At 38.1% G+C, this 23720-nt stretch overlaps 1 protein-coding gene across 1 annotated transcript; it reads right to left on the bottom strand.

The window, feature by feature from the left end:
* Positions 1-1403: 1403 nt before the first annotated feature.
* Positions 1404-22127, bottom strand: Saraf (store-operated calcium entry associated regulatory factor). The gene is made up of 6 exons (XM_020176916.2): positions 21881-22127; positions 9884-10062; positions 5730-6144; positions 3832-3973; positions 3026-3180; positions 1404-2202 (listed from the first exon to the last, which is right to left on the bottom strand). Exons 1-6 carry the CDS (start codon positions 21981-21983, stop codon positions 2177-2179), a joined length of 1020 nt encoding a protein of 339 aa, XP_020032505.2. The 5' UTR covers positions 21984-22127; the 3' UTR covers positions 1404-2176.
* Between the last annotated feature and the right edge of the window lie 1593 nt (positions 22128-23720).

Genomic DNA, 23720 nt, shown 5'->3' with positions numbered 1-23720 from the left:
GCACCCCCAGTATAAGAACATGATAATAAAAAAGACAATTAAAAAAATAAAGTTTAAGAACATGATAAAAAAGAAACCTATAATGTGGTATACTAAACACCATGGTGTGAATGGCACGTTGCTGAAGGACAATAGGTAAACCTAAGCCAGTCTTGAAGGATAGGTCTCAAAATGCAGTAGATAAGAAGTTTTAGACAGAAGCCTGCTTGAAATAATAGGAATATCCCTAACTGGATGTAATACCAGCAACCTCATCCTAGTACCCAAAAGATCCTACTTAACTCCCATGCAAATCAAACTACAAAGCTTGTGTTCAGTTCCCTTTCACCTCTTCGTTCTCCTTTTTATGTCTTTCTAACCAGGGACACCAAGTTCCCACTGAGGTACCCCAGTGTCCACTGGCAGCAATCCTTATTTGGGAATTAATGAGACTTAGCTGTACTGTATTTTATCCTCTTAAAAGTCTTAGGTGCTGATTCTCAGAATCATTCCATAAATGCTAAAGAAGCATAGCAGAAAACAGATATGTTATCTGCAACAGATAAAATGAGCCCCCTGCCTCTTTCCTTCCCTTCCCTCCAAGAGTCCTCTAAAAGTATACCCCAAGAGCTCCCCAGCAGTCAGAAGTCACCAATTCAGTCCACTCTCTTTATATTTACTCATTTTTTAAGATCCCAAATGACCTACAATAGTATGTCCAGAAATACAAGCTAGCCTAGCCATTTTGAGACCATCAAATATAATATGCAGATCACTTTCATGGGCCCAATCTACAGAAGCTTTCAGTTAACACATTTTTTTTTAACTTAACTCTGCAAGGAAAGCACACTTGATTCAAGACTATCAACTCCTGTAGTAAATAATAAACTAAAACCAAAAACAGTAAACAAACACAGAAAAAGGAAACAAACTGAAGTCTCTTTTTTCCCATATCGTTCTACTAAGGAGAAATGTGGTAAGGGCACCAAAAGTGGGGAAAAAAAGCACATTTCTGTGAAACAAATTAAAATTTCTATGAGTTTTACTGATAAAGGATTCTGTTCACAATACCTTTGACAACTACCCACTAAGTTACATTTTAAGGTCTCAACAAGGATTTTGTTTTAAATCGGTTCCTAAAATGTAAAAGGAAGCTCTCAGATTACAATGCAGGTGGTCTGTGATGGGTTGGAAGAACTGGATATGGAGATGCAGTTATTTTTAAATGCAGTTTTTAACAGAGGCTTCCAGATCATCCCTAAGTTACTTTTTGAAGACAGTTCCAATGACTGGTACCTCACCTATGACTACCATATGAGATTCTTATTCAGGGAAACAACTTCTTCGTGAACTCCGTCCCTCTGGGCGAAAGAGTTTTTTAAAAAATCACAATAATTCATGCCAGCAGAGACTAACAGAAAGAATGAGAATAACACCTCTTGTTTTTATTTATTGTCGTGTTATTGTAAGACTGAAACAGACTATGACAACATTTGAAATTCCACAGAGCACTGCATGCTTTTGCTATTAAAAGACCTTTGTTGAGGCATTTGAACTTTCCCTCTTGGGAAGTGAAGAAACATGGAGGTTTCAAGCATTTCTGTCAGCAAACAACATTCGCAACAACCGTGCAGATGCTTATTTTACACCTTTTCCCATAAAAGGTAAGGCTCACCGCCGGAGGGGGATGCAAAGCTCTGGAGCACAGGACTGACTGGAACCCTAGAACCCGCGAATTAGCACTGTTAGTGTCCAACGCTTGGCTTAAATGTCTCAAGAACAGCAACACCAAATAGCACAATGCCAAACAGAATAGTATTTCTGTGAGGTAAAGACTCATTGCCTAAGCTCAAAATTTTCTGTACTCAGCTTCTATTGGTATAACGCCTTCATTCTTAATTCCTCCGATGGCATCACATGTTTCATAAATAAACAACACACTTTCAGCATTCCACAGCAATCATCGCTTACAAAAACCTCAATACACATGCACATATTACACTAACATGTAATACATAAACATTTTGTTGCATTTCAACTCTTAGTCACAAGTTAATACAATTTGTACAGGACAAAACATCACAGAACTTTTGGATATTCCCTTTCCCCAGTTGTTAGCAGATAGCACTTTTTTTTAAAGAGAATGTTATGAGAAATCAAAAATTTTATGTCCAGTGTTTGACTTCAACTTTCTACTTTATCGTCTTCTAGTACCACCATATCCTAGAATGAAAAAGTAAAATCTGTATTAGCTTTCAAAATACATTAAGCACCTTCCCAGTCATCAAACCTAATAAGCTCGACACACTTGATATGGATAACTTTTAGTCAGGAAACCAAAGATGTACCTCTGTGGTGGGTTAACCTGTGACAGCCAATACTAAAGTCTAAGCCAGAAAGGCAGAGACCAACTAAACATAAGCTGGGCCCCACAACCTTTCACAACTTATGTGGTAAACAGAAGTGGGGGTGGAGAGACAAGGACTTTCAATGTCAGTGTTACTAAGACATCACCCACCCATCACTCACACACCACGTACTAGGGATGACGTAAACATTCTTGTGCTTATCTGTCAATGTACAAGTACATGTATTTCTGCTGATGTATACCGTTAGCTCTCCACATCCATGGATTCAACCAATTGTGGTTTGAAAGTATTTGGGGGAAAAAACTGCACCTGTACTAAACACTTACAGACATTTTTCTTGTCATTATTCCCTAAACAGTAGTTATTACAACCATGCCAGGCATGGTAAGTAATCTGGAGATAATTCAAAGTTAAAGTTATAGAATTACTAGGTTATATGTAAAGACTATGCCATTTTTATATAAAGAACTTGAACATCCACAGATTTTTAGATCCCTGGGATGTCCTGGAACCAGCAATCCCCCTTGATGTGAAAGTACAAGTGCTGGGTCCTAGATATGCTTAGGTTCAATTTTAGTAGGTAATATCAGTTTTTCTATACTTTCCTGTACATACCATGTAGTATTATTGCTCTACTTTCCTACTGCGTAACAGGAATATCTACATTTTGCTCTTACCTGATGCTGTTCTGGTTTTTGTATCTGGGTTTGAACATGCTGAATAGCACCCTGAGCTGCCACGAAGTGGTGAGTAAGCACGACTATTCCATGTGCTGGAGTACGAAGGAGGATAAGATGGGTAGTACCATGAGTCTGAAAAAGGTGTTGCTGCTCTTTAAAGACATAAAAGTGGGTTAGGCATCTTTCTTGTGATAATTTTTAATTACCTTCCTTCTCCTAAACCATTAGAAAAAAAGCATCTTTATAAAGTATTGTGTCCTAAATGTTCTGGCACCTCAGGATTAACATGAAATAAATTATTTTATATTTTTACCATTACTATTAGTCATTGCTAAGGGAGAAGGAAGTGAGACAAAGTACATGTTTTCTTTCTGAATTCACGCTGAAATAAAGTGAAAATCAAAGCACCATTAATATTCAACACATTCCAAAATCTGGCCCCAAGCTCTTTCCAAGGTTTGCTTCTATCATTCTCCTACCAAAGCACACTGCTAACTGTTCCTTTCCCCAATGTTCTGTGCTTTTCTGCCTTCTCATTTCCTCAGATATCGATTAAGCAGTCTTTTTCCTATATCATATCTGTAAGGCTAACACAGGAAGGAACACAACAAAGGAAAATGATGTAAACAATACTGACAGCACATAGTGTGCCTTCCCTGTCCTCACAGAATCAGATTTAATACAGTAATGTCACCATGATTCATTTTCCTTACAAAACCAAATGCAGTCAAACTATAAGCAAAATAGAGAAGCCTGGAAGGAAAAGCTGAACAGAGGGCAAATGTAATCAATTCAAGACCTACCTATTGCTGCCAAACAGATATCCTAGTATTCCTCCTGTTCCCAGGCCAGTCCAGAACCCTGGACCTGAATTTTCAGATCCTTGTTGTCCTGCAAAAGCACTCCCAAAACCAGAAGTTGCACCGTAGCCAGTATTCTGTGGTCCTTAAAATAAAAATGATTCATTAGATTAAGTATCCCTACTTAAACATAACTGACAAAAGCTAACATGGTATTTCAATTATTCCACCTGTATAGTACTTTTTTCCCCCTGAGATACTGGGGTTTGAACTCAGGACCTTGTACTTGCTAGGCAGGCACTCTACCACTTGACCCACGCCACCAACCCAGTACTATTTATTAATAATACTTAGGCCTCAACTTATGAACAAGTTGTATTCAAAAAGGACATTTGTGAAATATTAGTTTATTACCCAGAAACACATTTACCACAGATGAGGAGAAGGGCTATATTCTGGGTCTCAGGGCAAGGGTTTTCCTATGTAAGATTACATCTCCCCTATTCAAGATCAGTTCCTAGGAAATGATCCCACTTTTCAGAGTTCCTTCCTTTCTGCACTGTGAGCATCTCTAAGAGCTCCAGATAAGACCTGTACCTGAGTCTCTAATGGAGGAAGGCAGCCAGGTATTTGCTTCACTTGGACAATCAGCTCTTTAAAGGACCCAAAAAACCCCAACTTTTGCTCAGAGGAACTTTTTAAAAATTGATGTATCACATACACATAGGAAAGCACGCTAATCTTACATGTATGGCACAATAATTTGTATGTATGCATAATTTGTATGTATGTATGCATGAAACCACCACACACATTAATAAACCATTTTAGCACCCCTAGAAGGCTCACTGACAATCCCCAACAAACTCACCAATATATGAGGTAGCATTACTCTGACTTTTCTAACCATCTGTCCATTCCTGAACTTTTTATAAACAGCATTGTACAGTACACACTCTCGTATCTGGCACAGCAATATGCTTACAAGAGTCAACCCTACTGATACACTTATCAACAAGTTTCCAGTTTTTCTATTTGTGTAGTATTCATAATTCCATTTTTGGCTGTTATGAGTAAAACTGTTAGGAACATTCTTGTACATGTTTCTTTGCATACCTTCTCTTCTTTCAGGTAAATAGCTAGGGAAAGAAATCTACTCATAGGGTAGGTAGGCATCTGTTTAGTAGACATGGAGTTTTCCAAAGTACCTTAAGATTTCAATTAGCAGCAAAGTATGAACGTTCCAGTCACTCTTTTATCTTTGCCAATTGCTGATATTCTTTTTTGGTTTTGGCAGTACTGGGGTTTGAACTCAGGGCCTCATGCTTGCTAAACATGTGCTAGCCCTGTTTTGGGATAGGTTTTTTTCAAGATAGGATCTTGGGAACTATTTGTTCGAGACGCTGGCTTTGAACTGTGATCCTCCTGATCTCTGAGTCCTGAGCAGCTAGGATTACAAGCACGAGCCACCAGGGCCCAGTTTAATAGTCTCTTTTGGTGAATAGACGTTCTTAATTTGCCTAAACTACAGTCATGGCAAATATTCTATGTTTTATTCTGGTAAGTTGTTTAACTTTTTATGCTGAGATCTACAGTACTTAATGAGTTAATCTTTGTGTATAGTGTGAGATACGGAGTCAAAGCAAATGCTTGTTACCAAATCTGATCAAATTCTCCTGATGCAGATGATTTACAATTTAATTTACTTTAAAATAGTAATTACAACTTACTCTTACAGAAAAGCAGAACAAGAAAGGTAAAAGAATTCAAAGTAAAAAATAAAATAAGAAGACGAATCTACTTTCCCAGTTTCCCAGTGCAATCGTTCTCTGTTTCAGAAACAAGCACAGACTCACTACCTCACATGCACCCTTTTTACAGCTATTGAGGAGAAAACCTACCTGTGAACTCAGACTTGAAGCCTGGGGGAGCAGGGCCTGATGAGCTGCTGAACCTCTGGTAACGCTGGGAATACGGAGGATACTCTGAATATGGTGGAGGAGAATACTGACCATCACTGAGGAACAACTTATAAATTACAAAGGCAATCGTAAGTAGCACCCCGATGGTAATCAATCCACCAAGGCCACAGGAATCTGCAGAGTATAACTTATAATAATAATCTGAGAAAGAGGAGCCAGGTTGTTTTCCAGATTCTTTCAATTTCTTCAGGCCAAGTTCTGTATAATCTAAGTTATACTCCAAGCCACAGGAACCTCTTAGTACATACTGGTCTTCAGAGGACTCATAGCCTTCACAACTCACCACAGTTTTTCCAAATTTGTATGCAACATCTAAATCAGTCTTACATTCCCACTGTGGAAAAAAACAGAAACAGGTTATAAGAACCAGAGGGTTTTTTATTTAACATATATTACTTGGGCTATACACCTGTCATAAAACTGCAAAATGAAGCAAGAGAATGATCAACAAAATTCAAGAAAATAAGTACTTATGTGTTGGGGGAAGGCAAACTGGGAGATTCAAAGGTAATGCTGACATTACTTTTCTACCTCTTAAGCTGGGGGGGTGAGTACATGAGTGTTTATTTTATTATTGTTCTTTATTCCATATATATACATATGTATATATATGGTTCTGGGGTTTGAACACAGGGCCTTGTACTTGCTAGGTAAGCACTCTATCACTTGAGCCATGCTCCCAGCCCTTTTTGCTATGGTTATTTCTCAGAGAAGGTCTTTGCCCAGGCCAACCTCGGATCACAATCCTCTACCTACACTTGTGTAACTGGAATTACAGGAATCCACCACCACATTAAGCTTATTCTTTGAGATAATATCTTGCTAACTTTTTGCTTGAACTGGGCTTGATCCTCCTATCTCTACCTCCCAAGTAGCTGGGATTATAGATGTGGTAACCATGCCCAGCACTCAGATTATATATTCTTTTGGACCTATTAGGTATTCCACAATTAAAAACTTTAAGCAAATTTTCAAAATGTCAACTTTTTGCCAGCTGTTCAAGATGTTTTCTTTAAAAACACAGAATTTTTTAAAAGATGTTAAGGTTCAAAAATCAGCATCATATATAAACATCTGGCAACTACATATACCATCAGATATATTTTATCACCATCTGAGAAACAAAATTTTCTGACAAATTTTAGTAAACCATGAACTAATTTTACAGGGTCCAATCTACATAGTCCTCTCAGGTGTTTCGTTTTGTTTTTCAACATATTAACAAAAGGGCAAAAATTATCACAATAGCCTCAAAAATTTCCACCTTAAAAAAATACGGCGGCTGGACGCTGGTAGCTCATGCCTGTAATTCCAGCTACTTGGCAGGCTGAGATGGGTAGGATCACAGTTTGAGGCCGGCCTGGGAAAATAGTTCAAAAGACCCTACGCCCAAAATAACAGAGCAAAATGAACTGGAGGCATGGCTCAAGAGTTACAGCTCCTGCTTTGTGAGTGCCTGCTTTGAAAGCACAAAGCCCTGAGTTCAAACCCCAGACCCATCAAAGGTGTGGGATGGGGAGGACTTGGCGTGTATCTTGCTTACAAGTAAGGGCAAAGCCCTAGTTCAACCCCCAGTATCACAAAAAATAAAAAGGGAGCTAGGTATGGTGGTAAACACCTGCAATGCCAGCACTCAGGGAGCTGAAGAGGACCACAAGTTCAAGACCAGCAGGGGTTACCTAGTGAGTTCTACACTAGCCTGGGCAACATAGCAAGATGATCTCAAAAACTGGGAGAAAGGGGACTGGGAGCTGGGCTCAGTGGTACAGTGTACGCTGAACATATACAAGGCCTTGGGTTTGATTTTCAACACCACCAAATAATAATAAACTCAGGTTTAGCTTAAATTCTTTATGTTTTGGTGAATAGATAAAACATGCTTCTTTAACAATATTTAAATATATAAGCTTAAGTAGAATTAATTGGTTCTACTGCCTGTCAGGTTTTTGTACATATTAAACTTCCCTTCTCAAAATTTAGATTTGCTATTTTTATAACAGCAATTTACACACATCAACGGTTTTTAGTACGCTTCTCTAGTTGTATGACCAACTTAAAATGTCCATTTTAAAATATTCTCACTACCCCAAGAGAAATCTCAACCTCCCCCCAGCAATCATTGCCCATTTCTCCCCGCCCCCAACCTTCTCTACCAAATTACTTTCTATCTGAACATATTTCCCTATTTCATATAAATGAAATCATACAATACATGGGCCTTTGTGACTATTCAGATGTTTTGCCCATTTTTAATTTGCTTACTGAATTGTAATAGTTCTTTATATATTCTAGATTCAAGTTCCTTATCAGATATGATTTGCAAAGCTTCCTCCATTCTGTGGGCTGTCTTTTTACTTTACTTTTTTTTTTTTGGAATGTTGGGGTTTGAACTCAGGATTTCAAGCTTACAACGCAGGGACCTCCTAAACTTTTTTGCCTGGGCTGGCCTTGAACTATTGTCCTTCCAATCTCAGCTTCCCAAGTAGCTAAGTTTATAGGCACGAGCCATTGGCGTCCAATTTTTTTACTTTCTTAATGGTTCTTTTGAAGCCCCCAAATTTTTTTTATTTGGTAATGTGCAATTTTTTCTTATTGTTGTGATTGTTACTGTACCATTTTTTAATAATTTTATTTGGAAGATTATAAGTTTCATGTAAATAAATAAAACATGTTAAGTCTGTATTTGTATTTCACATTAACTGTTCTTTCCTTAATAGTACATTCTAAAAGTGGCTTCCAAGCACTCTATTTAAATTTAAACTGCTGCTACTACACATAAGACAATGTATGATACACTCTATACTTGTTTGTGCTATTCCCTTCTCTCTCCTCTCTAAAAATATTAGATCTTTCCTGATAGCATACACGCCTCTTCCACTCTAAGTCTTCCCCAATCGGATACAACTTTACAACACTTTATTGTATGTATATGTAATTTGAGTTATTTTATCTCTTCTACTAAGAAGTCTCGTGATTCTATCCCATTTATTTTGTACATAACATATCTAATATATATTTAAGGAATGATATTACCATTATTATCTTTTTTCCATCAAAACTGTAAAAGTAAGTTAGAAGTAAAATGGAAGTGAGATGTCTGCTTTAACTTGGAGATTCTATGATTCAATTTAACAATACTGAAAAAAATGCTGTGAAATAAATATGACCCAGAAAACATGAACTCTATCTCAGCTGCACAGGCCATATAAGGTTTTTATTAAACAAAAACATCATTCTAACAGAGGGGGAAATCATCCACACAAGATTCTTGCCTCATGACCAGGCATCTTAAGTCCTTTCTAAAAGTAGAGATTACAAAACAAGAATGCACAGTCATTTAAACTCAATTCCTTTAATAAAATATATTCCATCTCTAAATCACAGTTAAGTCTTAGATTTCAAGAAGATGCTCTGCCCTATATACAAAATGCCAGCATCCCGAAAGCAATAAGTAAATAAAGCCCACAAAGATGCTTCTATTCACAAAAAATCACCCTCAGTACTAAAACAATTGTAAAATCAAATGTTTGTACAATAGAGGCACATGTACACCCACTATTTATAATCTCTGACTCCTGATCATTTTAACTTTAAGGGAGTTGGTGTTCTTTGAGGAATGACAGGAAAATAACAACCAGAAGAGATGCTCAAGTATATAAAAAGTTTTTAAAATTTGATAGCCTTAGAAGGAAGATACATTATAAAACTTACAAAGAATATTTATTTCAGGGGAGAAATGACCCAAACATTGTATGCACATATGAATAAAATTTTTAAAAAAGAATATTTATTTCTGGCCTTTAAAACCAATTTATTTTGAAGAATGTTTCTCCTAGGAGAAAAGTAACTGATGTGTTTATACATTTACATTGTCCTGAAATTTTCTGTATATGCTTCTCCAAAATATTAATGTCCCAATAAACAGTTTCTTGAGTAAACATTTCACTTAAACTGCCATCAAGGACTAAGGGTATGGCTCAAATGATAGAACATTGGCCTAGCAAGCACAAGGCGTTGAGTTCAAACTCCGTTACTGAGAAAAAAAAAAATGTCATCAATATAGTGAATGTTACCTGTACATCATAACCATCCCAGCCTTTGTTCTGACATTGTATGACTTTGGGAATATAAGAATCACAACCAGCAGTGCCTCCAACACATTTCAACTGTGGGATTGGATCCAGCCTCCGGGAGGTGGTATATCGGTCATAGTGGAGGGTAAGAGCTTTTACATCCCGTAACAACATTCTGTCTGAAACAGTAAGAGCACAGATGAACACAGAGTAAATATCTTGTCAAACAGAAACAGAAAGATTCACTGTCTTTCTTGCCTTTTGAGAACGACTAAGAGAGCAAGGATTACTCCATTTCTCAAAGCCATCCTATCAACATTCAGGCCTTTTACATAAAATTCAGATAGTAATACCTTTAAGACCTCTCTTCATCTTAAGCTGGATGTTTCTTTATTACAAAGCATACATAATTTTTTCTGAATCAGAAGAACAAAGAGTTCAACAATGTAAAATGCTATATGGTTGTGTAATAGTATCATTTAATTAAAATGGCAAAAAATATACAAGCATGTTCCTAAAGTACATTTAGTGGTTTAAATGTCCACCAACAGGTAAACAGAATAATAAACTTTAATCTATTATTATAGTGGAATACTTTATATTCTATAGCAGTTAAAATGAGGAAACTAAAATTCACGTATCAAATTAAATGGTAAAAACATTTTAAGCAAAAATGGAAGTTTTTATTACATTACATACTGTATTACAGAATATAGTATGATAGCTTTATATAAACCTTAAAAATGTAAACATTACTATATACTGTTAATGTTAATATATGTACATAAGTAATATGAAAACGTGCAGAAATAATGAAACACCAAATCCGGCTGAGTATCCCTAGGGAAAGGGGAAGCGAAGACACTAGCTGGACACCTAATGTCTCTAACAGGGACAGGAGGATGCAAATGCAGTAAAATAGAAAGATTTTTAAAACTGGGTGGTCATAGGTGCTCATTGTGAACTTTTATGTATTTAAATATTTTAAATATTTCACAACTTTAAAAATTAAAAACATTTTAACTATTTTGCAAATTAAAAATAGCATCAACCATTTATCTTATTTAAAAAATAAAAAGTCAAAAGTGAAGTTATGCCTCGATATTCATGTAGAAAAATAATTTTCAAAGTGTTATTGGAAAACAAAGAAAGAGTGCTCCTATTCCTCATTCTTGGATATGGATGAAGATACTGTGGTCTGGCTCATTCAACAGCTATATTTCACCCTCAAACTGGTGTGCAAAGCTGAAAGAATCCCAAAGCCTTTCACAGAGGTAGTTGCTGAAAGGGATTTCAGTCCTGGCAGCCTGAGAGATTCAAGCAAGGTGTGGAGAGCAGAACTTAAACTTAGACTGTGCTGTGTCCTGCTAGGAAGCTCAGGCATGGGTTTTCAAATGGGCAGTGTCCTGTTATCCTCCAGGTAACCTCGTAGGTGTCAAGAGGCTTGATATGCTTAATCTATCTTTCACAGCTGCAGATTTACCAGGCTTCAATTTTTACCATTTTGTTCACACCTAATTTCCTATATTCAAACCTGTTGAATTATCAGAATTTGCTGCCCACTTCCCAAATTCCACTAACGTTCAAAAAATAAACGGTCTTCATGCAAACAAATGAGGTCAGATAAAACACAAGAGATGATGGCAACAGAATTTTGGAAGGAAAAGCAAATGAACTAGTGCTAGGTGACAACCTAAGTGAAAGTCAAACATGGAGGGGGATGAGGAGACATGGACACAGGGACTAAGAATCAACATGAGGTATATTAACAGAACCCCTGAGAACAGGAAATGGAAGCTCTGGATTGGAGGTTCCTGAAGTACACACAGCAGAGTTAAAGCTACCTGAGAAGCCCCATTCCTGTCACACAGCTGCAAAGAACTTGGCTGTAGGGCTTCACTGGAAGGCAGAACCCAAAAGTGAAGACCTAGTATACCTGACAGAGTATCCAAGCAGGAAAGCATTCAGGGTGCTGCATAATTTATTTTAACCACTTAGGTTTGTTAAAAAAAAAAAAAAGAAAGAAAAGAAACACATAGATAATATGAAATTGAAAATTAAAATAACTGAATGAAAAGTTCTTTAGAGGTACAATGGCAGATCAGTTTGAAGATAGATCAGTTGAGACAATCCAATCTAAGGAACAGAAAGAAACACATGAATAATGAATAAAAGTGAACAGGAGCCTGGTGCTGGTGCTCATACCTGTCATCCTAGCTACTTGAAAGGCTTAGATCTGAAGGATCGTGGTTCAAGGCCAGCCCAGCAAATAGTTCCTGAGATCCCATCTCCAAAATAACCAGAGAAAAATGAACTGGAGGCATGGCTCAGGTGGTAGAGGGTCTACTTTACAAGCATAAAGCCCTGAGTTCAAAACCCAGGCCCACCAAAAAATAGAGAAAAAAAGAAAAAACAGGTCATACAAAAGATAAAGAATTAGTGCTGGGTGCCAGTGGCTCACGCCTGTAATTCTAGCTCCTCAGAAGGCAGAGGTCAGGAGGAATGTGGCTAGAAGCCAGTCCCACACAAATAGTTCGTGAGACCCTATCTCAAAACAACCCACCACAAAAAGGGCTGGTGGAGTGGCTCAGGTGGTAGAGTGCCTGCTTAGCAGGGGTCAGGCCCTGAGGTCAAATCCCAGTATGGGAGGAAAAAAAAATTAGAAAAGCTTCAGATACTATCTCAACAGGATTGAAAAAAAAAGAAATAAAACATGTCTTCAAAAATTCTAAGGAAAAAGTATGGATAAAATTTTAAGTTGTCACTCAGGCAGGACAGGTAGTATAACTACACTTTCAGGAATGTGAAATCTTCCAAAATAGTTACCTTACCAAAATATTCATTTTCATAGATACTTGAAGATATTCACTATAAAAAAACAAACTCAGAAAGAAATGAAACTGAGAGGAGTAAAGAAAAAGTCTTACACAAAAGATCAAAAAGAGTTCCAAGGAGAATGATGAATGAAGGTCCCTGGATGGCACCCATGGACAGGAAGGCAGCAAGTACTCAACAGACCTAAAAGGGCAGCCTGTACTAAGACTCCTGCTGCTACTACACCTGCGTTTCTGTGTGTCTGGCAGAACATCCATGTGAACATGACTTCACTTTTACCTGTATTTGCCTTGATTTGATCTTGAGTAGATGAATTTCCTCTCCTTCTCTCCACATCGTGCTACACCTAGGATAAGCTAGTGGCACTCATGTCATTCTATAGAAGCATTCTTACTTTAACATATTTCTGAGAAAAATAGACCATGGTAAGCTTAGAAAGGAAGATTATAGAGCAATCTACTCCTCTACTGGTCCCAGTTCTGTCAAATGTTCAGTAACAGAACTGCTAGAGCCAGATGCCCTAACTACTGGGAGCTCGATGTCACACGTAACTTTTCCCAGTGACTCCCTCAGAAAGAACTAAAATCTCAGGACATCTGGAGGCACAGCCTTTCTTTACACTTGTAGGAAACTTGAATAGCTTTACTGCATACATGAAAAACTAAAGATGAGTGAAGAAACTACTCATGTAAAAGTTAGAATAGTAGCTATTCTGAGGAGATGTACTTAAAAAGGAACATGCAGAATGCTTCATCTTAACTGAATGGAGATACTGATATTCACTTCCTTATTTATTTCTAAACTATACATATATGTTTTACATATTCATCTTTGTTTTACAATTTTTTAAAATTTAAAATACCTTTTCCTTTTAAAAAGTGAAACCCACCTTTCCTCCAATTCCACACTTCTGAGATAACCAAAATGAACAGCCTAATAAGTACCTTTCTTCATCCATTATCTTGTTCAACCAAGCAAATAAAAATACAAGATTGTTCAGATTCTTACTGGTTTTTCATAAAGACTGAAGCACACAGTGAAAATCACTATTCATACATTTCTACTTAATCATACATTCTTTAATGTTAGCAGACATATATCTCATTTATACTTTACCTAAAGAGAACTTAATAAATTCCACTAAGTTTGAGGCCACATTTTTCCATTAAAAGATTTATAGGCTAGGATTTGTAAGGCACATTCTCTCATCAAAACATAAAGCAAGAGGGCTGGCAGCAGTGGTAAAGCAGCTGCCTAGCAAGCATGAGGTCCTGAGTTCAAACCCCAGTTCCACCAAAGGAAAAAAAAAAAGGAAAATATAAAGCAAGAAATATAAAGTATACAAAGTAACACAATAAAAAAAAAAACTTTAAAGAATTTAATGGGAGCCAGGAGCCAATGGTTCAAGCCTATAATCCTAGCTACCTGGGAGGCTGATGTTGGGAGGATCATGGTTAGAGGCCAGCCCAGGCAAATAGTCCAAGAGACTCCCATCTCCAAAATAACCAGAGAAAAATGCACTGGAGGTTTGGTTCAAGTGGTAGAGCACCTGCTTTGCAACCATGAAGCCCTGAGTTCAAACCACAGACCCATCAAAAAAAAAATTCATAGCTTTTGCATCAGATGAATATCAAAACAATTAGAATTGGGCTTGCATGTACAAATGTTCAAGTGCCAGACAAATGTTTACAATACACTAGAGGTACTAGGGATGTAGCTCAATGATAAAATGCTTGTCAAGCATGAGCAAGGCCTCAATCCCCAGGACCACAAAAAGAAAAAAGTAATGTCATTTAAGTTACATAAGAGGTCATGGGCTACAGCTGGCTGAGTGGAATACGCAGGAAGTGGTAGGGCTTGTGATAAATGGGGAACTCAAATCCTAACTGAAGGTATTTAAGCTTCAAAGTTTCAAGGCAATTCAGTCCAATTGAAATATTCTTATAAACATCAGGTTTTAGTATAAAACGTGGGTTTTTTTAATCAAAATCTATGGGGCACACACTATCAACGAATAGATTAAGAAAATGTGGTATTTATACACAATGGAATTTTACTCAGCCACAAAAAAGAATGAAATTTTGTCATTCTCAAGTAAATGGATGGAGCTAGAGAACATCATCTTAACCAAAGTTAGCCAGGCTCAGAAGGCCAAAAATCCCATGTTCTCCCTCATATGTGGATTACTGCCCTAAAACAAATGCAGTAATTATTGGACATGGGTCATACACTAAGGAGAGAATATATACGAGAGGAAAGGGAAAGGGAAGGAAACCTAAAACTTGAATGTGCCCACTCTAGGCAAGCAAATAAAGTAATCTTAAACTGGCAGAGGCCACTACGGGAAGGTGACCAGGAAGTAGTGAAGAGGTCTGATAGAGATGAACCAATGTGGGTTTTAACACATATGTACATGGAAGCAACATTAGGAATCTCTCTGTATAGCTATCTTTATCTCAAACTAGCAAAAACGCTACATCTTTCTTATTATCTCTTATGTTTTTCTCTTCAACAAAACTGGAGAACAAGAGGGCAGAACAGGTTCTGCCTGGAAGCGGGGGAAGGAGGGAAGGGGGTGGTAGAGGGAGAGGTAGCCCAAACAATGAATAAATGTAAAAACAATAAAAAGAAAATCTATGGGGCACAAAGAAATATTTACAATATAGATGGTTTTACTGTTTTTAAGCTGGCCATAAATTATCTAGGTATTCATAGGAAAAAAGTAGAGCTAGAGTGTAGCTAAGTAGTAGAGAGTGCCCTTGGCGTGCACAAAGCCTTGGGGCAGACAGAAGAAGAGAAGGAAGGAAAGAAGGAAATAAATAAGGAGAAAAAAGTCAAAATAACAGAAGAATTTGAATTTTAAAAAGCAGAAAAACTAATGAGACCAAAAATGGTTCTGCATAAAGTAGAACTTCGAGCATAAAATTTACATAAAAAACTATAAACTTGGGGATAAAATGTAAAATGAGTAAGTGGAAAATTGTACTATATACACAAATAGGAATATCACATAGTAAACTGCCAATTTTCTTCAAATTAATCTACACTATCAATGAAATTCCCATCAAAATACCAACAGTACTTCTTTGAACCCTAACAAATTGATTCTAAAACTTAAGTGCAAGAATAAATAGAAAAACTGCTAAGGAGTCTTTGGAGGAAACAATAAAACCATGTGGGTACAGGTATCAAAATACAGGTAAATCTCTAGCAATGTAAACAGTGTAATATTGCCTCAGAATTAGAAAGACTTACCATGGAAGTGAACCAAGAATTCTGAACCAGAACCATGGGTACATGAAAATTTTTAATCTAACTGTAGCGGCATTTTGATTCAGATAAAAAAAGAACAAATTAGGGCCAGTGGAGTGACTCAAATGGTAGAGCACCTGTCTACCATGAGGCCCTGAGTTCAAACCCCAATACTGCCAGAAAAGAACAAATTGCTGAGCAAATATTATCAGGAATACAGACTATCCATGGGCAAGAGCAGTTAGATCTTTTCTCACAGCATGTACAAAACCCAATCCCTAGCCGGGCATAGGGATATAGGCCTCTAATCTCAATATTCCAAAGACTGAAGCATGAACAGGGGATCACAAGTTTGAGGCCAACCTAGTATATATAGCAAGACCCTGTCTCCAGCAGAGGATAGTGGTACACATCTGTAATCCCAGCTATGAGAGAGGCGTAAGGTAGGATTATAGAGGGAAGCCAACTCTGAGCAAAAAGCACAAGACCCTATTTTTAAAATAACCAAAGCAAAATAAGAGGTGGGGGTATGGCTCAAGTGGTAGAAAACCTGCCTAGCAAACACAAAGCCCTGATTGCAAATCAGGGAACCTAAAAAAAAAAATAAAGTGAAGGTGTGCTCAAATGGTAGAGTGCCTACTTTACAAGTGTGAAGCTTTGAGTTCAAACCCCAGCTCCACCAAAAAAAAAAAAAAAAAAAAATTAATCTTGATGATCAAGATTAACCAGCAAGGAAAATGGCTAGTTGACAGACTCTTGGAAGCCAGGATCAGAAGGTCAGATGGTTACATTTCAAGGGGACATGGGTTGGTGAACCAGTTAGTCCCCAAGGAGTTTATCTTTGAGAACAGATTTCTTCTGAGATACACAACACTGCTTCACCAAGATATGAAAAAAGGAAGAAGCTAAGGAAGCTCATCTGATTCCAGATATGATGACAGTAGGCTAACCATCTACTGATAAGCAGAAGAATGTGTATGTCTAAACACGAACCGTTCTCTGCCTCACAGATGAATGAGGGCAAGCTTGGCAATTTCCTGTACAGGAATCTGGCCTGTCAAGCAGTTCTATAAATGCGCATTTTTCTCGTTAGTTTTTTTATATAGTTTATTACAGTATTAATATAGTTTTAACAAGCAAATGTTTTCAGACAAAATTTGACTTATCTTTATATAAATTAAAGCACAAGACATCAAACCTGAAGAAAATAAAAGCTGAGCATTCCGCTTTTGTTTATTCAGTTGAATAAACTTCTCAACTTCTGAAACACTTTTCATTTATAAGTCACACTATTTAAAAAATAAATGACTAGATGGTCAAACTATGCTGAAATCTACAAAAATCTAAGTATTTATAATGATACTCTGAGTGAATGACAAAAATTCACTAGTCATATCTACTTGAAGTGGCTACTAATTACTTCTTTGTTTTGAAAACTGATAATTAAAAAACAAACATTTATCCTGACTTTCCATAATAATATAATAAGAAATAGTTTCAGCTAATAAGGAAAACCTGAACCTTATGAAAGAATGCTAGTTAATAAATGTATAAGAAATGATAGTTAGGAGTCTTTGCTCCCATTTCCTGCATGGGTAACAAGAAATGCTTCTCTCTCTTTTCTCCCCACTGTTCCTCTTCTAATAAACTGTACTGCTACTTTAAAAAAAAAAAATTAAAAAGAAAAAAGGAAGTGATAGTTAGAAAACTCATCATTTTCAATTTATAACCTTAAAATAGACTGACTCGGACAAGGAATAATTAGTGGTAAAGCCGTTAGGTGATTAGATATTGGTATGATGCCAAGTATTATGCAGCTTGCCTTCTAATCAGAAATGAGAAAACTATAACTTTACAAGGAAAAGATAAGGCCACTTTAATACAGTGGTCAATCTTGGCACATTAACAATGGAACAAACTGCTAATACATCTCCTATCATGTACCCGCAAAAACATTTACTCTGAATCTAGTCAAACTTTGGAGTTAACATACAGTTCACTAAAAGTTTAAGGGGGTGGGGGGTGACAAGCTAAAATGATGCCATGAGAAAGTAGGGCAACTGGCTCAATCTCTTCTGCAAATTAGTAGTATGGAAAACAGAACTGCCCATGATTTTAAAGACTTAAGGATCAATATAACCAGATGCAATGCATGGTACTGGACTGGGTTCTGGTTGAAGAAACTAGCCATAATGACATCTTAGTAACAACTGTGTTATCTGAACATGAAATGCATAGTTAGTTGATATTAAGAAATCAAGATTAATTTTGTCAGATGCAATGTTATTTTCACCATGAGAAAAAGGTCCCTTAAAAAAAAAAGGTAAATACTGAAGAATTCAAATATTTTACATTAAAATATTTAAAAGTTGAAAGGAAAAAAGGTAAGACTGATGGCTTACCATCAATGCTTAAAATATCTTTCCCAGAAGTCCTCCAGTACAGTGACGAGAATGACTAGCTTCAAGAGATCCCACTGGGGTCTAAAGGCATGGCTCAAGTGATAGAACATCTGTCCAGCAAGCATGGAAGCCCTGAGTTCAAACCCCCATACCACCAAAATAAAAGAGATTCTACTGAGTTGGCAGAGTGGCTCAAATGGAAGAGCACCTGCCAAGCAAAGGGAGGCCCTGAATTCAACCCCCAGACCACCCACTCCAAAAGAGATTCTACTAAAACACACATATTGCTTCTAGTATTTACATGGAAATAAACAATAGAAGTAAACAAGGGCCAGAATAGCTTTGAGTAATCATGTAATGGTGTCTGTCACATCTGGTACAAAATAGAAAAGGTAATTTTTTTTTGACAGTACTGGAACTTGAACTCAGGGCCTCACACTTGCTACATAGGCACTCTACCACTTGAGCCACTCTACCAGCTCAAGATAACATTTTGTTTATAGAGTTTCTGGGCCTATGAATCCAAGAGAATATCCCAAAACACAATCCTATTGAAATAAATAAGAGACAAAACAGCTGGATATGTTGTCAATTATCAAAGTCAACAGCTTTTTCTATGCTTGTAATGTCCAGTTAGAAAGAAAAATAGAAAGCCTATTCAATAAGATACACAAAATACAAAGAAATAAACTTGAATCAATTAAAAATTCATATAAAATACATACATATATATACATATACAGATGTATAAGCCTAAATAAATGTGATGTACTTGCAACCAGAAAGCCAACTGTAAAGAAATTATGTTAGAGGTCTTTTGGAAAGGTTAATGTCAACAAATACGTGTTTTTTTTTTTTAATGAATTACTATAAAATTACCACCATCAAAATAGTATGAAATTAGAACAGAAACAGATCAGGGAAGTGTGAGAGAAAAGAAAGTCTAGAAATAAACCCAGATATATATTAAAATTCAATATAATACAAAGTGGGCTTTTAAATTGAGTGGGAAAATGCCTGCTTTAACAAGTGGCACTAACGTAGCTGAACAGGCAACTAGAAGAAACTCCTCCTACAGTATGAGAATAAACACTTAATTCCACATGAGCTAAAGTTCTAAAAGTTCCAAGAATTAAAATAAAATGGGTTGTATTAAACCCAAACTACCTCTTCATAATACATAAAAAACTAAAACAATGAAAATGTTCCATGGTTTACAAAGTCAGACTATATTAATAAACTAAATAATAGGAGTAGTAATAACTTGAATTTAGTAACAGTGTTGGAATAATGCAAAGAACACTGATTAACATCACCAGGCTGATGGAGTGGCTCAAGCGGTAGAGCACCTACCTTGCAAGCATGAGGCCCTGAGTTCAAATGCCAATGCTGCCAAAAACAAACAAACAAACAAAAAAAAACAAACTGGCATCACCAACTTACTATGTGACTGGCCAAGGCACTGAATGTCTCCTCTCCAGTAAAATTAAGATGATAATACCGATCTCAAAAGTTGTTGTGAAACTTAGATATAATTAGCTAAAATTACCTGGCAGAATACCTGATGGCTAGCAGGTGATCAAGTAGAAAATACATTAAGAACTATTTACACACGGGTATCATTACCACAACCCCACAGAATCTTCTCTAGAGAGCCTTAGGATCTAAGAACAAAAGTTCAGCTCATCTCATACCCATCCCTTTTCCCCTTACTAGTTACATCAGTCAAGGGACACACAGAGTTCCCTGAACTCAACTCACAAACAGAAATCCCTTGCAGGTCTCAAACCAAAAATAAAGGAAACCAAATGCCCCTAAATCCAATCCTCCCGAATGTCAGGAAATGGTAATTCCGCACTTCTAGTTGCTCAAGCCGGACACCTTGGAGTCATCCTTGTCTTCTCTCCCCTCACCCCTACACTGAATCAATCAGAGTATCACATCAGCTCCACCTCAAAACAGATGACAAAAGAATCCAACCCCTCAAATATTTTTCAAATAGCAGTTCATATAAGCCTGTAAAAACTTAAGTCACTGACTCCTCCTTTCCCTTCAGGTTTCTGATCAAATGTCATCTTAACTGTGACTTCTTCTCTGAACAATGTTTATCTTTTAAAGTTCCCACTCATGTTTGCACAAGTTCATTGTCCATACCACTTTTCCCCATAAGGTATGCTATTTACTTGTCTACTGTCTACTTTGCCTCAATAGATGTAAACTCCTTGAGTTTTAGACTCTTGTTTACAGTTACATTCTCAACACTGAGAATGTTAACTAAATATATGACTACACTTGATGAAAAGAATCTGAAAATTCTTAGGTAATCTCCTTAGAAAGATGCGATTTTTTGCCAGACATACTACTGTACTGTATTAGCTTAAAAAAAAAAATAAGTAAACAAAAAACTAGAGCTGGGAGCCAGTGGTTCACCTGTAATCCTAGCTACTCAGGAGGCAGAGATCAAGAGAATCAACGTTCAGCCAGCCAGGGCAATTAGTTTGTGACCCTATTTCAAAAACAATCCATCACAAAAAGGAGCTAGAGAAGTGGCTCAAGTGGTAGAGCACCTGCCTAGCAAGCATTAAGGCCTTGAGTTCAAGCCTCAGTACCATCAAAAAATAAAAAATAGTCTTATCAAGACTTAGTGACATCCAAATAGGATACCTTCATAAACAGTTCTTCAAAGTAACCCTAAAGTAGAAACCAACTGAGTTTACTATGCAAAATACTTACTTTTTGTTCCAGAACAATAGTTTTATGGCGTAGGTGGACTGAGACACCAGGAAGTGGTTTGCCATTCATTTAAATGTGGTTGTTTCGATAGTTCCCCTAACACTTAATGTGTAAACTTCGTTTTTTTAACGAACTGACTGAGGTTTAAGTTATAATTCTGATCGTCTCTCATTTTTATACAACTTTCTAGGAATACCTGAGGAAGGCAGGTGACCCAAACAACGTACACACATGTGAGTAAATGTAAAAACAATAAAATTAAAAAATTAAGAGGAAATATTTTGTAAATCCCTGTGTACGTGAAAAACAATGGGGAAAGCTGGCGTAACGCAGTGGACTTGGCCGAGTGCCGATCACAAAGGCGGTGAGGCCTATGATTCCAGCCACCAACCTCCCAGGCTCGCGGCCCGTTCCACTAATTGTGACCCAGAGACTGCAGGTGGCATGACAACTACAAACCATAGCAACAGGCGGCCATGACAACAGCAGGCGACGGTGGCATCAGCCAGCCATGTCAACAAAACAAGGCGCAGGTGAGTGTGGAGCCAGCCAGGCTCACTCAGGGACCGGGGCTGTAGCCCAGGAGAAGGAGGTGACAAAAAGGGACAACTGAACCACCCCGCCCACTCCCAACCGTCTCCACTCGGAAGAGCAAAGGAGCCTGGCAGGGAACAAATGAGGCGCAGAGGAAAACGGTCGCCGCGGAGTCTCCGGGCGCCGGCGTAGGGCGGCTGGAAAGGGCTAGCGAGGGGCCGGAAAACACGACAGCACTCACCAGGGTCGTTCCAGCACAGGGTAGGGCCCGCAACCAGCAGAAGCAAAAGCAGATCGAGGAGCGGGCACCGCCACACGGCTTCCGGCCCGCCAGCCGCGGCCATGGCGCCGGGTGAAGATGGCGAGCGGCTGCCGGGCGGTCTCGGGCCCGCGTCGGGCTGCGGAACTTCGCGCGCGGCTGCGCAGCAGCGACGGAATCAGGTGGCGAAGGGATATTCTGACTGCAGAGCCTCGGCAGCAACGAAAGTCCGTGCGCCAGTCCTACGTCACTATCGCTGAGGCACGTAGGGCGCTGTGAGTGGCTGCTTCCGGCCCCGCCCCTGGGGCTCCGCGCGGATAGGGGCGGGGCCTGGGGCGGGACTGGCTGTGTGGGCGGAGCCGAGACTCAGTTCCTGCCACACCTGCGGCTGGGGTCAGGATCTGGCTGCAGCGCTGTTTTGTCCGGGCTCTAATGGCTGGGAAAGTTCTGCGCGAAGGTGCTGTGGTTTTAGGGCTATAAATCACTGCGACGAGAAATCCAAGAAGTGTAGTCCATTCATGTATGTATTTCCAAAACCTCAATACCATTTCCGAAGGAAGCTTCAGTCCTCTATTCAACTTTGTGTTCAGCACCTAGTAAACACCTGGCACATGATTGGTGTTCTAGTAATTTGCTAAACGCAGCAAAGATTCAGCCCTGGGTTTATTGCATTCATTCAACCTAATCCTAGCTTCAGGCGAGGCAGATATCAGCACGACCACAGTTCCAAGCCAGCCCTAGTTCCGGAGACTCTTACCTTGAAAATACCCAACACAAAACAGGACAGATGCAGTGGCTCAAGAGTAGAGCACCTGCCTAGCAAGTGTGAGACTCTGAGCCACAAAACGCCACACATACAAAAAGAAATGTATTGAACGCCTGATATACACAGACATTGTTTCAGGCATTGAGGATACAAAGTCCCCATATTGAAGAAGCTGACATTGAAGTACCAGCATACAAATTAAACAACAAAAGAATTAGTGATAAGTGTATTGATGAAAAAACAACAGGGCAATACAGTAGAGACTGGGAGAAAGAGTCAACAAAAAATTACCAGCTTAAATAATGATTTGAAGAAGAAAACATCAGATTGTACAAAAATTAAAAAATGGAAAAAAGAAAACAGATATGCTGGGTAGTGCTATAATAAATATGATAGCCAGGAAAGATCCTCTGAGAAGCCCAGAGTGGAGCTGAGATCTAAATGATAGGAAGCTGCAAAAGGCTAATACTAACAAAGTATTTTTAGTTTTTTTTTTTCCTTTCTACTCTCAATACAGGATTTCTGTCACCAGCTGTGTCATGGAGGTATTTTTCTACACAGCAAAGGATGTTCTCTTAAGTCACTTCAATTCTGACACCATCTATTGGGACAATATCAACTCCCACAAGACTGTTCCCCACTTCTGACACATGTTGCCAAGTCCCAATTATGACCTAAGCTTCTGACCAACTACAAATCAATAGTTCTAGTGACTTTAAAGGACTCCCTCCCTTAAAGATGAAATTATGTTTGGAATTTGCTTCAATAAGAGGAAAAAATAATATGAGATGAGGGGAAGTCAGTGGGGAGTGTAAATAAAAGATCATGGGAATGGGTACATAGCTCAAGTGGCAGAGGGCTTTCCTAGCAAGCACACTAACCCCAGTACAACCGAAAAAATAAAAACAACAAAACAAGGCCAAGCTATGAACCTTGAGTTGTGAAACTATCACTTTTCACCACCAATCAGTGTCAGTGGTGAGAAACTGTGATTAGTCACGTTCTCTCAACCATGCCTGCTTTCAAAGATGGAATACCATGGAGCAAATCAGAACA

Source organism: Castor canadensis, chromosome 14, assembly GCF_047511655.1.
Source record: "Castor canadensis chromosome 14, mCasCan1.hap1v2, whole genome shotgun sequence".
Taxonomy (NCBI): Eukaryota; Metazoa; Chordata; class Mammalia; order Rodentia; family Castoridae; genus Castor; species Castor canadensis.
Note: the sequence above shows the minus strand (reverse complement) of the source record. Positions and strands in the feature narration are given on the sequence as shown.